Source organism: Oncorhynchus clarkii, chromosome 17, assembly GCF_045791955.1.
Source record: "Oncorhynchus clarkii lewisi isolate Uvic-CL-2024 chromosome 17, UVic_Ocla_1.0, whole genome shotgun sequence".
In the NCBI taxonomy this organism is placed as follows: domain Eukaryota; kingdom Metazoa; phylum Chordata; class Actinopteri; order Salmoniformes; family Salmonidae; genus Oncorhynchus; species Oncorhynchus clarkii.
Window position 1 is genome coordinate 44668847 of NC_092163.1, and position 17960 is coordinate 44686806.

General features: G+C 40.6%; 1 protein-coding gene across 1 annotated transcript; it reads right to left on the reverse strand.

Moving 5' to 3' along the window:
- Nucleotides 1-2270: 2270 nt before the first annotated feature.
- LOC139370918 (myosin heavy chain, fast skeletal muscle-like) lies at nt 2271-17543 on the reverse strand. The gene is made up of 39 exons (XM_071110803.1): nt 17522-17543; nt 17250-17303; nt 15865-16077; nt 15602-15745; nt 15356-15512; nt 15226-15253; nt 14983-15103; nt 13515-13607; nt 13367-13430; nt 13175-13273; nt 11181-11284; nt 10811-10949; nt 10380-10648; nt 10123-10293; nt 9728-10040; nt 9522-9592; nt 9233-9320; nt 9013-9130; nt 8765-8888; nt 8146-8282; nt 7779-8034; nt 7420-7662; nt 7159-7335; nt 6894-7039; nt 6706-6796; nt 6211-6600; nt 6009-6135; nt 5801-5919; nt 5497-5693; nt 5221-5404; nt 4963-5128; nt 4442-4566; nt 4016-4324; nt 3604-3933; nt 3328-3498; nt 3106-3210; nt 2929-3024; nt 2580-2714; nt 2271-2461 (listed from the first exon to the last, which is right to left on the reverse strand). The coding sequence occupies exons 3-39, from the start codon at nt 16063-16065 to the stop codon at nt 2441-2443; spliced, it is 5829 nt and encodes a 1942-aa protein (XP_070966904.1). The 5' UTR covers nt 16066-16077; nt 17250-17303; nt 17522-17543; the 3' UTR covers nt 2271-2440.
- Between the last annotated feature and the right edge of the window lie 417 nt (nt 17544-17960).

Here is a 17960-nt window from a genome sequence, read left to right on the forward strand (position 1 = left end):
CGTATATTGCACAAATCTGGCCTTTATGGAAGAGTGGCAAGAAGAAAGCCATTTCTTAAAGATATCCATAAAAAGTGTTGTTTAAAGTTTGCCACAAGCCACCTGGGAGACATACCAAACATGTGGAAGAAGGTGCTCTAGTCAGATGAATCCAAAATTGAACTTTTTGGCAACAATGCAAAACGTTATGTTTGGCGTAAAAGCAACACAGCTCACACCATCCCCACTGTCAAACATGGTGGTGGCAGCATCATGGTTTGGGCCTGCTTTTCTTCAGCAGGGACAGGGAAGATGGTTAAAATTGATGGGAAGATGGATGGCGCCAAATACAGGACCATTCTGGAAGAAAACCTGATGGAGTCTGCAAAAGACCTGAGACTGGGACGGAGATTTGTCTTCCAACAAGATAATGATCCAAAACATAAAGCAAAATCTACAGTGGAATGGTTCAATAATAAACATATCCAGGTGTTAGAATGGCCAAGTCAAAGTCCTGAATCCAATCGAGAATCTGTGGAAAGAACTGAAAACTGCTGTTCACAAATGCTCTCCATCCAACCTCACTGAGCTCGAGCTGTTTTGCAAGGAGGAATGGGAAAAAAATTCAGTCTCTCGACGTGTAAAACTGATAGAGACATACCCCAAGCGACTTACAGCTGTAATCGCAGCAAAAGGTGGCGCTACAAAGTATTAACTTAAGGGGGCTGAATAATTTTGCACGCCCAATTGTTCAGTTTTTGATTTGTTAAAAAAGTTTGAAATATCCAATAAATGTCGTTCCACTTCATGATTGTGTCCTACTTGTTGTTGATTCTTCACAAAAAAATACAGTTTTATATCTTTATGTTTGAAGCCTGAAATGTGGCAAAAGGTCGCAAAGTTCAAGGGGGCCGAATACTTTCGCAAGGCACTGTACATCCACAGGTACAGTATACCTCCAATTGACTCAAATGATGTCAATTAGCCTATCAGAAGCTTCTAAAGCCATGACATAATTTTCTGGAATGTTCCAAGCTGTTTAAAGGCACAGTCAACTTAGTGTATGTAAACATCTGACCCACTGGAATTGTGATACAGTTAATTATAAGTGAAATACTCTTTGTGTAAACAATTGTTGGAAAAATTATTTGTGTCATGCACAAAGTAGATGTCCTAACCGACATGCCAAAACTATAGTTTGTTAACAATACATTTGTGGAGTGGTTGAAAAGCAAGTTTTAATACTCCAACCTACGTGTATGTAAACTTTCGACTTCAACTGTACATAGCTGACAATAACAATGCTTAGTCATGGTTGGTTCAACCCCTCCCATGCAGACCAAGGAGCATAATAAGCCACTCTGGGTTCATCCTGTTGTTATCTGCACGGGGTTGTTATCTGAACTTAGTTTCCCAGTTGCAAGGATGATTTTGAGACAATGAGGGATTTTTCTACTCCTAAGCTATCTCTAGTAAAGCGTATTCTTGTCTATGTAATGCAGTCTTTAATTAATTTGTCAGCTCAAGCCATCTCTAGTGACAATATGCCCAGATTAGCTGCAGGGAACTTCAGTGGCGACCATATAAACACAGACACTAGTAGGACAGAAATGTCTTACTATCAGTTAAATATTTATTGTTAACCATTAATATCAAATTGATCAGGTAAATACGTATTTTCATCTCCACAGAGGAAGTCTGGAGCTCTGTCAGTGACCATTGGGTTCTTGGCCACCTCCCTGACCAAGGCCCTTATCTTAGTTTGGCCAGCTCTAGGAAGAGTCTTGGTGGTTCCAAACTTCTTCCATTTAAGAAAGATGGAGGCCACTGTGTTTTTGGGAACCTTCAGTGCTGTAGACATTTTTTGTTACCCTTCCCCAGACCTTGACACAATCCTGTCTCGGAGCTCTATGGACAATTCCTTCGACCTCAATGCTTGGTTTTTACTCTGACATGCACTGTCAGCTGTGGGACCTTATATAGACAGGGTTGTGCCTTTCCAAATCATGTCCAATCAATTGAATTTACCACAGGTGGACTCCAATCAAGTTGTAGAAACATCTCAAGGATGATCAATGGAAAAAGGATGCACCTGAGCTCAATTTCGAGTCTCATAGCAAAGGTTCTGAATATTATGTAAATAAGGTATTTCTGTTTTCTATTTTTATTACATTTGAAAAAATGTCTAAAAATCATTTTTCACTTTGTCAAAATGTGGAAAAAGTCAAGGGATCTGAATACTTTCCGAATGCACTGTATGACTTGTAACTGAGAATGAAACACACAGGAGGGATGATAACAAGCTATTTTTATTGACTGCTGCCTGCAGTGTTCACACCCAATGTGCCATTGTTCACACATAGGGTAGGCCTACTAGTTACAGTATGTAAACATTTCACAAGAAATTCATATTGTATGGTTGCTTGTGAATGTCTCGTTTCCTCCATTCCTCCAAAGCTGATCACTCCATTGTATCCTTGGACTAAAAGAAACATTTAGGGAACAATAATTAGAAATTAATCACATTAATCTAATTTCTAATCTCAGCCATATTTGTTGAATGGCAACAAAATTACCTATTAATAAAGGGTTGATCGTACCTTGCCGCCAATTTCACGGCTCTTGGCTCTCATCTTGCTGACCTGTGACTCAGCGATGTCGGCACGCTCTTGAGCTTCCTCCAGCTCATGCTGCACCTTCCTGTACCTGGACAGGTGAGTGTTTGACTGCTCCTCCTGTAAGACAAACCAGCTGGTTAATAAGGTACTGTAAGCCTTATTATAAGACATTATAAAGTCTCAAACCTGCTTACAAGTTAAGTTATGGAGCGTTATATCTGCAGGCCATAGGTAAAGTGAAGTAAATGTTACCAAAGTAAATCTAGAATTCATAGTTGAAACTATGCCGTTTTATGGTATTTCTACGATAATAAGAATTCAATTTACTTACAGCCTCCTCAGACTGTCTCTTGTAGGCTTTCACTTTCAGCTGCAGCTTGTCCACCAGATCCTGGAGCCTGTTCGCATTCTTCTTATCCTCCTCAGTCTGTATAAATTAAAGGATGATTATGGCTTAGGGGTCAAGATTACTCTTTACAGAGTACTTCTCATCAGATGTTGAAAGTACCTGATAGCTGAGCTCCTTGACTCTCCTCTCATATTTTCGAACACCTTTAATAGCATCAGCTGAACGTCTCTGTTCAGCATCAATTTCACTCTCCAATTCACGGACCTTGAATGAAATAATTTGATTATAACCAAGTTATTACAGTGTATTTCCTTTGTCATTGGTGGAGTCATTAGTAGTCAGTGTGAATGTTTTCATTAAGATGATGTAGTTAGAGTTTACCCTAGCCTCCAGTTTCTGGAGTTGCTTCTTTCCGCCCTTCATGGCCAGATTCTCAGCCTCATCCAGACGGTGCTGCAGGTCCTTCACTGTGACCTCCAGGTTTTTCTTCATCCTCTCCAGGTGAGAGCTGGTGTCCTGTTCCTTCTTCAGCTCCTCAGCCATCATGGCAGCCTGCCACCATGGCATTTCATGTAGAAATGGATAGGGATGTTACTTATCGGCAAGTACATTTTGCTGTAAGAGTTTAGATTTATATTATATGCTATAAGGACTCACATCAGTAATAGCCTTCTTGGCCTTCTCGTCTGCATTTCTTGCTTCCTGGACAGTGTCTTCCATTTCACCTTGGATCTGAGTAAGGTCAACTTCCAGCTTCTTCTTGGTGTTTATAAGGCTGGTATTCTGAGAATGCAGCAGTCCAACACGCTCACTGGCATCAACCAGCTCCTGTTCGGCCACTTTGCGGCCTCTCTCTGTCTGCTCCAGGCCAGCCCTTAGTTCTTCAATCTCAGCCAGCATCAAGTTATTCCTACGCTCCACTATGGCTACTTGCTCCTTCATATCATCTGAGGCGCGGACAGCATCATCAAGGTGCAATTGGGCATCCTGAGGTCAAAGGAAGAAAAGTCAATTATATCATATTTGTTCCACAGCCTTCCCGACTCAAGTAGATGTTTAAAATCCATACCTTGAGTGCTCCCTGGATGTTCCTCAGCTGTTTTTGGCTTTCAGCAGCCTGGCGGTTGGCATGGCTCAACTGAATCTCCATCTCATTGAGGTCTCCCTCCATCTTCTTTTTGATTCTCAGGGCATCATTCCTGCTCCTGATCTCAGTGTCCAGAGTGCTCTGCATGGAGTCCATCATCCTCTGGCTGTTCCTCTTGATCTGCTCTGTCTCCTCATCCTTCTCTGCCAGCTTCTTGTCAACTTCACTTTTAACCTGGGTTAGCTCTAGCTGAACATGGAGAATCTTGGATTCCTCATGCTCCAGCGTAGCCTTAAAATGTATCAAAATCGCAATTAAGTTATAGATGAGTAATAGACAACAGAATATATTGTACCTACTTCCCCTTCCCCTTTTTAAAATGGGAATTTTATCTATATTTTCTTTTACCTCTGCTTCCTCCAGGGCCGTCTGAAATTCTGACTTCTCAAGCTCCACTGTCTTCTTTCCCTTCTCCAGCTCATGGATGGTCTTTCCAGACTCACCAATATGTTCAGTCAGGTCAGCGATTTCCTCTTTGAGAAACATGGAAATAGTGGTTATTACACAATATGGTCAATTAGATTGCTTAAAGACTATTTACTCTAATTGGAATGTTTAAAGAAAATGTTAAACTGCATGTATTGTTTTATTGCATGTAGACATTAAAGTGTTTCCAGATTTCTATGAAAGTTGACCTATAATTAATTACAACATGAGTGAAATAGATTTCCTTTCAATTTGTTTTAAGTAAGTATGTTAAATGACAGCTTATCTGTGTTAGAATGATGTGGGCGTACCCCAATAACAGAATGGTGTGGGCATATACCGGTCAATAAACATATTAATGTGAGTAGACCGCTGATTGGCCAGCTGATGGGATGTTCACTGGACAGTTACTTTAAGTTTGATTCAGAATGTTTGGAACATACGTTGCAGGTTCTTGTTCTCCCTCTTCAGTGTCTCCAGGTGGTCCAAACATTCTTCATAGGAGTTCTTCATCTTGAACAGCTCGGTGCTGAGAGAGCGGGCCTCTTTCAGAGACCCCTCTAGCTCTGCCTGGCCCTCCTCATACTTCTGCTTCCACTCTGCCAGAACCTGGAAGTGTCATTAACAGGTTCATGAATAAATTAGTGACTGAATAGGTGGATTTCATTCATTTTTCCTTGCCATCTTGTCTTTCATGGTACCTTGTCAAAGTTTCTCTGCTTCTTGTCAAGCTGGGCAGCTGAAGCATTAGCTCTCTCCACATCAATCATGAGATCTTCCACTTCACCCAGCAGTCTCTGCTTGGTCTTCTCCAGAGAAGCACACTTGGAGTTTGTTGCCTCAATTGTCTCTTGTGCGTCTTGCAGACGCTGTGCAAGCTTTTTCCTGTAAAGGTATAGAAACATGTTTTTTTTTCTCTGATGTTTGCCATTGTAGGTATTTTGGTCATTATGAACATGTTCAATGTCTTTAATTACTTGGCATCCTCAAGCTCCTCAGTGCGCTGAATGGCATCAGTCTCATATTTGGTTCTCCACTGAGCCACCTCGCCGTTGGCTTTGGACAATCCACGCTGCAGCTCAGCCTTGGCCTCCTGCTCCTCTTCATACTGCTCCCTGAGCAGGTCACAGTCATGGCGGGCTGATTGAACAGAATGGGCCAAGGCATTCTTGGACTTTCAGTTGATTTGTAGAGAAAGAAACCTTTCTTTAGAATTTGTTCAAAACGACTTGTACACATTTTATGTATTTCTTTGCAAACCTATTAAGTGATTTATCCTACTTTCACTTCTTCCTCGATGTGCCTCTTGAGTTCCTCAACCTGCTGTGTGAAAGCTTGCTTGCCCCTGGTCAACTGGGAAACCAGAGCTTCTTTTTCCTCCAGCTGACGCCCGTATTCACCTGATTGAAGATACAATGTAGGAAATATGTTTCTAGCAGATATATTGATGATGTTTGTTTGGGTAAGTAGTGTTTCTTTGCACACTAACCATTCTCTGTCAGCAGTCTTGCCCTTAGCACACCTATGTCATTCAATTGGCGCACATGTTCATCGTTCTTGGATTTGAGCTCACTCATTTGATCCTCAAGAGAGCGGCACATTTTCTCATAGTTTCCCTGAAACAAGTACAGTTTTAGAGTTATTTGATCATGACTTGTTTTTTGACTTCAATATAAACCTGTTGTTTTTACCTTTGATTTGGAAACAGACTCCAGATTGCTGGAGAGGTCATCAATCTCCATTTTGAATTCACTCTTCTCCTTCTCCAGCTTCTGCTTGACACGCTGTAGGTTGTCTATTTGTTCTCCCAGTTCTGCCACAGTGTCGGCCTGCTTCCTACGGAGTGCAGCAGCCGTGGCCTCATGCTGCAGGGTGGACTCTTCAAGATCACGACGCAGCTTCTGGAACTCAGCCTCACGCTTCTTGCTCATCTCAATCTGGACAGATGTTGCACCTCCAGCTTCTTCAAGCCTCTCACTGATCTCCTCAAGTTCCCTGGAGAGATCAGACCTCTGCTTCTCAACCTTGGCCCGAGCAGCACGTTCAGCCTCAATCTCCTCCTCCAGCTCCTCAACCCGAGCCTGAAATACATGGTCGTATATATTCAGGCCTTGCAAAGCCAACTTGAAAATATTCATTCTTATAGATTTGAATCACTTTAGTTAAGTTCTACATCTTGAATCAACCTGGAGCTCCTTGATTTTCTTCTGGAGCTGAAGACCAAGTGTCTGTTCATCCTCAACCTTGTTAAGAAACTGGCTTAACTCAAAGTCCTTCCTATGTACAGTTGAACACAAGAACAGGGAATGGAGATGAAGTTGACGTACTTTCGGTAAAATATACGAGCTTGCTTTATTATTGGTCAGCAACTTACTTCTTAATCTTCTCCTCTGACTGCTGCCTGTCATTTTCCAGATCCATTACGGATTCCTGGGACAGTTTCAGATCTCCTTCAAGCTTCCTTTTGGCTCTCTCAAGGTCCATGCGGACTTTCTTCTCTTGCTCCAGAGATCCTTCCAGCTGTTTTAACAGAGAGCAGGCATTATTGTACTGTGGTTCCACCTACATGTGTATACGGATAATGTACTACTAGTTATAACCTCTTTTTACTCCCTCAATTCAGTTTGTTTTTTGCTCACATCATCCACTTGCTGTTCAAGCTTGGTCTTGGCTTTGGTCAGAGTGTTGACTTTGTCTTCCTCTGCCTGGAGATCATCAAGGACTTGCTGATGCGCCTCTTGGAGGGCTTTCTTCTCCTTGGTCAACTTGGCAATGGTTTCATCTTGGGAGGCCATCTCCTCCACTAGGTTTTTAACCTAAGTAGAATCATGTAATGCTTCATTAACATGGTTGCCTGTATCTATAGAGATGCACAAAGGTTGTATTGAAAAATAGATAACCTTATTTTCGGTGGCATGTTTCTCCTTTTCCACTTTGGCCAAGGTGAGCTCCAAGTCATCAATGTCTTTCTTCAGCTCAGAGCACTCGTCCTCCAGTTTCCTTTTCTTGGCAGTCACCTCAGCATTGAGCTCCTCCTCATCCTCCAGCCTTTCAGTTGTCTCTTTGAGTTTGGCTTCAAGCTGGATCTTACTCTTAATGAGTCCCTCACACCTTTCCTCGGCATCATTGAGGCTCTCACCTTCCTAGAGTTGTGATTATATGATATTTTATTATTTGTTCCACAATTATACTCTCAAATATAAACAAGGGTTGATGCGCATTGTACTAATCCACTCCTTCAGTTACAGATGCTACTTACAGATGCTACTTGTAACGCCAAGGCATTTCTTTCATTCAGTATAGCAACCATCTTCTCTTCAAGCTCTTTCTTCTTGGACAATGCCTTTGTCAGATCCTCCTTTGTTTTTTCAAAGGTCTCCTTCATTTGGGCCATCTCCTTCTCAGTTTCAGCACTCTTTAGAAGAGGCTTGATCTTGAAGTACAGCTTCATCCATGGCCAGGTTTTGACGTTCATGAAGGAGCGGATGTTGTATTGGATGGCGAAAGTAGACTCTCTGTCAAAATCCAAACAAATAAAAAAATAGTTGGATCAAGTCAATTATAAACGCAACAACTGTGTAAACCAATGAGGATGGATAGACATTTCTTTCCAGCAAAGCCTTTACCTCCTCTCAATCATCTTCATATACTCCCTCCTCATGAGGAAACCTCTGCACAGGGCCTGAGTCATGGTCACCAGAGAAGCCAGTTTCTCATCTCGCATCTCTTCCAGAGTACCCAACAGACCAGCTTTGAAGAACACCTGCAATTTAGTGTTTATTAGAAAAGTATTCTAAACTCAGAGGTTCAAAGAGCATTTTTAAATGAGTAATCTCGGAAACTCAGAACGGAAACCCAGAACTAAAATATTGTAACTGCGTCACATGCTCGATTAGGTTCTGGGGGAAGATGTATATGAGAAAAGATACTAATGAGAGAAACAGTCTCCACCTCCCTAAATGGAAACTCAGCCAAAGCCCCCCCCCCCCTCCCCCCATTAAGAAAACGTTCCACTTGAAATCATTGCTTCATATTATTGCTTCAAATCTCTGCCCCCACTTTAAGCACCACCTTCACCCAATCCTGACACGTCCAAATAACCAGTGATGGAAAACTAAAGTACCGGAAGTACCGTTGCTCGTTAGTAGTTTGATGCCACAGTCTTTTGACAGACGTTAACATTACAATACCATTTATGTTATGTAGTCTGTCAACCAGAGATTAGTAAGAGGAATAATGTTTTACCTTGGTGTGCCCAAACTTGTACTGAGTGTGGTCCACATCAATGGACCCCAAGAGCTTCTCTGAAGCCTTCTTGTTGTCCATGAACTGTCCCTCAGGGATGACTTTGGCATTCAATACTTTGTATCTGAAAGAAGAGATAGTTCAACTTCATTGATCAATACCACGCAGTATTCACACAGCGGTGTTGGATGCCACAATATCTGCAACCACTGACGATGGCTGACTTTTCAAGCGTACTGTGTAATTACCTCTGCTTGAAGTCACCATATTGGATTCTGCTGGGGAAGCCCTTTCTGCAGATTCTTATACCTTCCAGTACACCATTACACCTCAGCTGGTGGATGACCAGGAAGTTTTCCATCAGACCTTGTAGACAAATGTAATGTTTTACTCATTTATTTTCATAAAACTTAAAACAAGGTTCTTCTTCACAGGGTTAAAAACAATTTCCAGATTTTTAGCACTTACCTGGTGTCTTTGATTCATTGGGAATCAAACATCGCACAAAGTGCGGATGAGTGCTCCTCAAGTTGGTCATCAGCTTGCCCAAGTTTTCCTGAAAGTTGAAACATATTTAAACCAACAATAAACATTTCCCTTGCAAACTCCAAACTCAATTGTTGAATCTCAAACATTTTGAACAAAAGCTATTTCAGATCCACACACACCTTAAACATATTATGATATGAATACAATTATAATATTTCCCCTCTCCCATCATAAAGGAAAATCCTCTCAATATTTGATTAACACATACCCTGAACAGAGCAGACACTGTCTGGAAGGAGCCACCCTTCTTCTTGGCGCCACCCTTCTTGCTTGCAGCCTCTATTTGTATATTCAAAAGATACATTCCAGCATTACAGGGATGCAAAATGTGTTAGTATTTACGGAATGTGCTAATGCCATGACTAGGCTTTATGTAAATATTTTCAAAAAATCTGTGTGAACAGTGAACACTACCATCGGCTGCTGGAGTTACATAGAGATAAGCCAGCAGTTTGACTGTAGACTTCTGGTAGAGTTGCACAACAGAGTCGTTCAGGGGGTCCTTGTTCTTGTCCAGCCAGCCTGTGATACTGTATTCTACAATACCAGCATAGTGCACAAGGGCAAAGTGGGCTTCCTTCCCTGCCTCCTTTCCTTTGGTAGGCTTTGGCTTTTGGAAGGCGGCAGTTTTGCCAAGATGCTGTTCATTCAGCTTGGTCTTGAAGGTAGTGTCAGAAGCTTTGGGGAACATGCACTCCTCTTCAAGGATGGAGAAGATGCCCATTGGCTGTTGAGAACAGAATAATTTTAATAGAGACCAGGCTTTTTTACAGTAAAATATTGATTTAAGAAATTGTTATTATGTGTACCTTCTCAATAAGCTCAATGCAGGCAGCCAAGTCCATACCAAAGTCAATGAACGCCCATTCAATTCCCTCTTTCTTGTACTCTTCTTGTTCCAGTACGAACATGTGGTGGTTGAAAAACTGTTGCAGTTTCTCATTGGTGAAGTTGATGCAAAGCTGCTCCAAGCTGTTGTACTGAAGAAAATAAAATATTTAGGGTAGTGCATTAAGTCAGGTAGTTAGTGTAAATTGGAAGGAAAAGCGATTTGATTACCACTCACATCAAAGATCTCAAATCCAGCGATGTCCAGCACACCAATGAAGAATTGTCTGGCCTGCTTTGTGTCTAACATCTCATTGATACGGACGACCATCCACAAGAACATTTTCTCATAGACTGATTTACAGAGGGCCATAACCGAGTTGCCAACCTGTGGTACAGTCTGCCCCTTGGTCACCATCTCATTCCCGACCTTCACTCTGGGGTAGCACAGAGCTTTGAGCAAGTCAGCGGAGTTCAGGCCCATGAGGTAGGAGATTTTATCAGCCACTAAGATGGAAGGTAAAATTGTACTCTTTTTTTTTTTTACAAAGATCATACTTTTTTTTTACAAAGATCAGATATTTCAATCACCAAGTTGAGTAAATATTGATTTGATTTCATGCATGTAATGTACACCAGTTTGACAACGCCAGAGATTCCTGATTTTACCTTCTGTGCCATCAGGCTCGGCCTGCTCCTCACGCTGCTTCTGCTTGAACTTCATTGCCCCATGATGCATCACAGAACCAGTCAGCTTGAAGATGCCAATCTTCTCATCAGCAGTGAAGCCCAAAATGTCAATGGCCTCCTGTGATTTAAAGTAGAGGTGGGCTATGTTTACACAAAATGGACTTCCTTGAAAAGCAAGTTGATTTCCCTCTTATCCTGGAAGAACACTACACATCACTTCTTTCAAGTACACTTCCAGAAAGAAAGACACGATTCCGTGCAACATCAATCAAAATACTATCAAAATATGATTCATTATGCTAAGAACAAGCAATTATGGCATGAAATAACATATGTCAATTTGACTTGCGTCAGTGGCAATGAACTCGTCCACATCACAGATACTCTTGACGGTGATTTCACCCTGACTGAGCATGGGATAGTCGTAGGGGTTGGTGGTGATCAGAAGAGCATCTGGAATATAAACACATGTTTAACAGTGACGTTATTAACCTGTTCAACTCTGACACTCTTTGGTGGCATTTTCTAAATGACACATAATATTGTATACTACCCTCATACAGTACATTTTGGTTACAAAACCATAAGTCTTAAGAACTGTGGGATTCTGATAAAGGTGTCAGAAACAATGTGACTATTACAGAGCCCAAGATATATTTTGTCCAATGTTGGGGAATAAAACATTTGAAAGTCTAGGTTTGACATAAAATATGTCACCAATTACTGTTCCAAAAGGATATATTTTATATTTAATATTTATTAAAAAGTCAGATCTTTTACCTAATGTTGTCACTTGAAACATGCTCAAATTTCCATAGGAACACAGACATTTAAAAAACGCAGGGCAAAGTAATCTTTCGTCTCACAGGGATCCTTTTTCGTCTTAGAGGAATGATATACTGTCACGTCCTGACCATATAAAACCTGTATTTTCTATGGTAGAGTAGGTCAGGGTGTGACTAGGGGTTTTTGTTCTAGTTTATATTTTCTATGTGGGGTTCTAGGTTTGATATTCTATGTTGGTGATTTGTATGATTCCCAATTAGAGGTAGCTGGTTACCTTTGTCTCTAATTGGGGATCATACTTAAGTAGCATTTTTCCCACCTGTGGTTTATGGGATATTGTTTATGTTTAGTTGCCTGTTAGCACTGAATTGTCGTCACGGTTAGTTTATTCTTTATTGTTTTGTATTTGTTTAAGTTTCACTTTATTCATTAAAATATGTGGAACTCTACGTATGCTGCGCCTTGGTCCACTCCTTATAACGATCGTGCCATATACATCATTTATGAGGAGAAAGCTGAAGTGTCTATCTATCCAGTGTGTAAATATACCCCCTGTCTGATTCCCAGTTCGTCCACTAGATGGGAGCAAGAAATCATATGACGTATCTTGGCCACTGTTTGGTCACAGTGCCAAAATGGCTGAACAGATTTTCAAGCCTGACATCTTACAATGACCCAAGAAATCAGGCCTTTGAAGTGATACTTTTTTAAAAAACAAGACACAGACAGGTGAGGAAACTTCAAACGTATTTTCCCAATCACTTTTCCTATTATAAATGAGTGAACTAGATCAACGGTCAGTGGTGGAACAAGTACCCACTTGTCATACTTGAGTAAAATAATAGAAAATGACTCAAGTAAAAGTGAAAGTCACCCAGTAAAATACTAATTGAGTAAAAGTCTAAAAGTATTTGGCTTTAAATATACTTAAGTATCAAAAGTACAAATCATCTCAAATTCCTTATCTTAAGCAAATATTTTGACTTTATGGATAGCCAGGGGCACACTCCAACACTCAGACATATTTTACAAGCAACGAATTTGTGTTTTGTGAGTCCGTTTGTCCGCCAGATCAGTGACAATAGAGATTACCAGGGATGTTCCCTTTATTAGTGCGTGAATTGCACAATTTTCCTGTCCTGCTAAGCATAAAAAATGTAACGAGTACTTTTGGGTGTCATGAAAAATGTATGGAGTAAAATGTGCATAATTGTCTTTGGGAATGTCGTGAAGTAAAAGTAAAAGTTGTCAAAAATATAAACAGTAAAGTACAGATACCCCAAATAACTACTTAAGTAGTACTTTAAAGTATTTTTTACTTAAGTACTTTACACCACTGTCAAGGGTGCATGTGGAGGATGCATACAAGGTAATGTGGATGGAGAAGGAAATGTATTGCTTTGCAATGACCATCAGGGTGTACCCTATTTGGGGGTAACCCCCAAACTCACCAGACCCAGTACAGGGACCAGAACAACTTCTCAGAGTTTAACAGGCTTTTATGTAGCCCTATTGGCCTTATGAATCCCATGTCATATTTCTGTATTTGTCTCTCACCCAGCAATTGTGGCTGGTGTCCAGTCATGAGCTGATAGAAGATGTGGTAGCTTCTCTCAGCAGACAGCTGGAATGTCACTCTAGACTTCTCCAGCAGATCTGTAGTTCAAGTATAGCATGGTTAAGAGTGTGTTGTATAACATACATTTTTTAGATGTAAATAAAAAGTATGAAAAAAATGAAGATACTTACAAGTTTCAATATCGGCTGAAGCCAGCTTTCCGGTAGTTCCAAAATGGATTCTGATGAATTTACCCTGAACAGTCGAGACATTGTAAGTAGTTCTTCAAGTTTTTAACAGGCAGCAAGTAATGTGAAGCGGCATTTTAACATTACTTACAAAACGGGAGGAGTTGTCATTCCTCACAGTCTTGGCATTACCATAAGCCTCCAGCAGAGGGTTAGCTGCAATGATTTGATCCTCCAGCGAGCCCTAGAGATGACATGATACAGCAAACTTTAGAAATGAAGGATTTCATTCCAAAATGCTATACAATATATACATTTTCAAAAACATTGGTAAATTCGCTTTTATTGTTTAAAGAAATTATTAAAGAGATTGGTGTGTTTTTTTCACTATCTAATCATGGCACGGGGTTGTTCAATGATATGTATTTGTGTAAAATCCATCACTTGGGCCTCCCGGGTGGCGCAGCGGTCATGTCTGTCATTGAAAAACCCCATGCCATGGCGTCACTACAGACTCGGGTTCGATCCCAGGCTGTGTCACAACCGGCCATGCCCGGGACCCCCATAGTGCAGCCCACAATTGGCCCAGCTTCGTCCGGGTTAGGGGAGGGTTTTGGCCAGAGGGGCTTTACTTGGCTCATCACGCTCTAGCGACTCCTTGTGGCGGGCCTGGCGCCTGCAGATGACTTTGGTCGTCAGTTGAAGGTGTTTCCTCCGACACATTGGTACAGCTGGCTTCCGGGTTAATCGGGTTAAGAAGCGTGGTTTGGCGGATCATGTTTCGGAGGACGCATGACTCGACCTTCGCCCCGGCGATGAGACAAGATCGTAATTGGGTCGCAATTGGATATCACGAAATTGGGGAGAAAAAGGGGGGTAAAATACAATAAAATAATAAATAAAAATCTATCACTTGATGGTTTCATTTCATAGAGACAAATATGTTTTTTCTTTGCTAAATGCTCTAAATCCACCTCACTCTTAGAGAAATAAGTAGTACTGCTAGGTTTTACATAGTCAAATGTAACAAATAACTAGACTTTATTTAAGGTGCCACCAAACTCCTGTGCCCTAGACCCTAGAACGCAATTGTGTAGATCTGAGATGCTATAAGCGACATGGTGAAACCTGGCCTGTGAGAGCGCAACATGACGGCATTACCATATGGATTGCTCCTGTCAAAATGCGTAGGGTTTCGTGATCCATTTTGGATTGGGCCATGGCCTTTGAAAGTCATGGGCGTTGTGGAGAGCCGTATCAAGTGTACAAAGCTCCCCACTGGAGCCAGGGGTTTAATCCCTGCATCCACCCTTCCCACTACATCTCCCACCTGCCTGTATCCCACTTTCCTTTCAGATACCAACACTAAATAAAGTGTCAAAATACCCTTAAAATATATTTTTTAATGAATAAGGAAGCGCACTACTTTCAGTTTTATGCACTTGTACTGAAAACAATATAGGCCTAAACAATATTATTTATTTTCTGAATAATACAGCAAATTTGGTCATCAGTACCCACATAAAAAAATAACAATAGCATGATGCTTCTGCCTAAAATCTACATACTTTAATCTTGACATACTGTATTTGCACAGTATATACAATAATGTGTCTCACCTTTATTTTCCCAGAAGCAGCAGCTGCTGCTTGTTCCTTCTTGCCTCCAGCCACTGCGATTGTCGCAAAGTACTGGATGACACGTTTAGTGTTCACAGTCTTTCCTGCACCGGATTCTCCGCTACGGGTAGGAAACACTCAAAATAAACACTTAACACAGTTGTTTTCTGTTCAAAATGACTGAAGACTAAAGACTCAATGAAGTTGATACGTTCATTAGGCTGCACAGACACGGGTGCTTACGTAATGAGGATTGACTGGTTTTCACGATCTGCAAGAGGGAAAAATATCAAAGATTAGCCTATGTTGACGAGACAATAAAGAGGCCTTCTCTTTTTCAGTTCATTTAAATTGCACCAATAAGTGAGCATACCAGTGAGCATGTGCTGATAGGCATTATCAGAGATAGAGAAGATGTGGGGTGGGGCCTCAATTCTCTTTTTGCCTCTGTAAGCATTCACAACCGACTGGTCGTACACTGGGAGCCACTTGTAGGGGTTCACAGTGACACAGAACAGCCCAGAGTAGGTCTGTAATAGAAGGGAATAATGTTTTTTAACATTTCAACTCTCCATTGATTCATGTCTTGACCACTAGATTATCTTTCATTTAAGCTCACGTAGATCATCCATGCTGCGTAACGCTCTTTGAGGTTATACAACACCGTGGCCTCATTGAGGTGGGTCATCATGGCCATGTCCTCAATTTTATCGTACTTTGGAGGGTTCATGGGGTGGATATCATCCTCTTTTACAGTGATGGTCTGTGCCAAAAAAAATACACATAAAAGACATGAATTATTAATCTAAAATGTTACTTACCTTATATGTACTAATCCATTTTTATTAGAGTGCTGAGATGGAGATACATTATATCACTTACTTGACCACATAGCGTTTTGACAGTGGCTTTGCCACCCTCTCTACTCTGGAGAACCCCTTTGAGGTACATCTCTTTGGGCTCAACCACAAAGAAAGCTGATTTGGCATCAAAGGGAGCGGCCTGGGCCGTGATCCTCTCCCTTTCCGGCTTGCGGAGGTAAATGGCCGCCGCGCCAAAGCACTGCATCTCTGAGTCCCCCATGGTGGCTCTTTACTGTTAGAATGTAATGCATTGTTGTTAACAAAGACTCAGATACCTACAAAATATAAACAATGGAGAAATACGACTTTAGATTTTGACATATGATAGGTTAAGTCAGTTGTACTAAGCTCATGCGGCATAAGTTATGGACTATTCACAGAGAATCAACGGGTTGGTGGCACCTTCATTTGGGAGGATGGGCTTGTGGTAATGACTGGAGAGGAATTGTGGAATGGTATCAAATACATCTAAAAGCTGGTTTCCATGTGTTTGATGCCATTCTATTCGCTCCGTTCCGGTCATTATTATGAGCCGTCCTCCCTTCAGCAGCCTCCTGTGGTGGGTACATTAGTTGAAATGATCATTGAACAAGATGTTACAGATGATGCCTTTAAAGAGTTGGAATCTTTCTCATTATTAACGTCTTAAAAAGAGAATATAACCCCACTGTAAAGTATTGACTTCACTCTGACTAAAGGGAATCATTGAATGGTACTTGGGTGGTGGTTGGACACATTGACAGCATACAACACTATACACTAAGTTAACCTTAAGGTATGTTGTCACTTCATGACTACTATGGTAACTATTTCAAGGTCAAGGCCATCAGACTGTTAAATAGCCATAATCACTAGCATAGAGAGGCTGCTGCCTATATGCACGGACTTGAAATCATTTGCCACTTTAATAAATGGAACACTAGTCACTTTAATAATGTTTACATATCTTGCATTACTCATCTCATATGTATATACTGTATTCTAAACTATTCTACTGTATTTTAGTAGATGCCGCTCTGACATTGCTCGTCCAAATATTTATGAATTCTTAATTCCATTCCTTTTCTTAAATTTGTATATATTGGGTATATGTTGTGAGATTGTTAGACATTACTTGTTAGATATTGCTGCACTGTCGGAACTAGAAGCACAAGCATTTCGGTACACCCGCAATAACATCTGCTAAACACATGTATATGACCAATAAAATGTGATTTGGTTTGAACTGCAGATACACAAACTGAAGGTAACTGAAGGTACACAAAACAATTATTAAATTGTAATGACAGGACCTTAGCCAAATTAGTAACTAATAATTAACATTCTTGGTACTGTATATGTGATAACACAAAAATGTAACATTTTATAACTACATGTAATGCTTGCAAAGTAAAATGTTTTTACCTTGTCAGACACCAACAGTGCAGGTAGGTCTCTGGCAGCCTTTAAACAGAATACCTGAAAAGACAAACCATTTGTTTAGTATTTTACAGCTTCCTCTACATTTTAAAATGTATAATATTAAATCAGATAATGCAATATAGAGAGACTCTAATAATTAAGATATTAAGATTATAATCAAATAAATAATCAGAACGTTTAATTTAAATGTGCTTGTTATCTATGAGCGAAGCAAGACTAAACTGAGGTAGCATCTGTGCAGGAGCATGACTTACCTTAGCTGGGTCCCTGTCTGTCCTGATAGGAGTGGTGTCGCTTCTTATATAGAGGGACGAGTGCTCTCAGGAGATTACTACTTGATCTCATTGGTCATGTATTTTGGCTTTGTTTGGCAGCAACCTCTAGACTGCTAGTTGACGTGTGACTGCTTCACGAAATATCCCATGATTCATCTCACATATAACCATGGGCGTCAGTGGCTGTCATTGTTTTGAATGATTTATTTAATTGGTGTTGACATTCAATATTGTAGCATATACAGTATATATATAAAAAAACATATTTTATATGTTTTACAAGATATGTAAATATGTGTTTTGTGGTGTGCAGTAAAAACATTGACTCAATCTATGATGACATCTCTACAAAATCTCAAATGAGGTGTGAAAAGGTTTTTGTCAAGCATTTTTAACACTCTTTTAACACAGCTTTGTT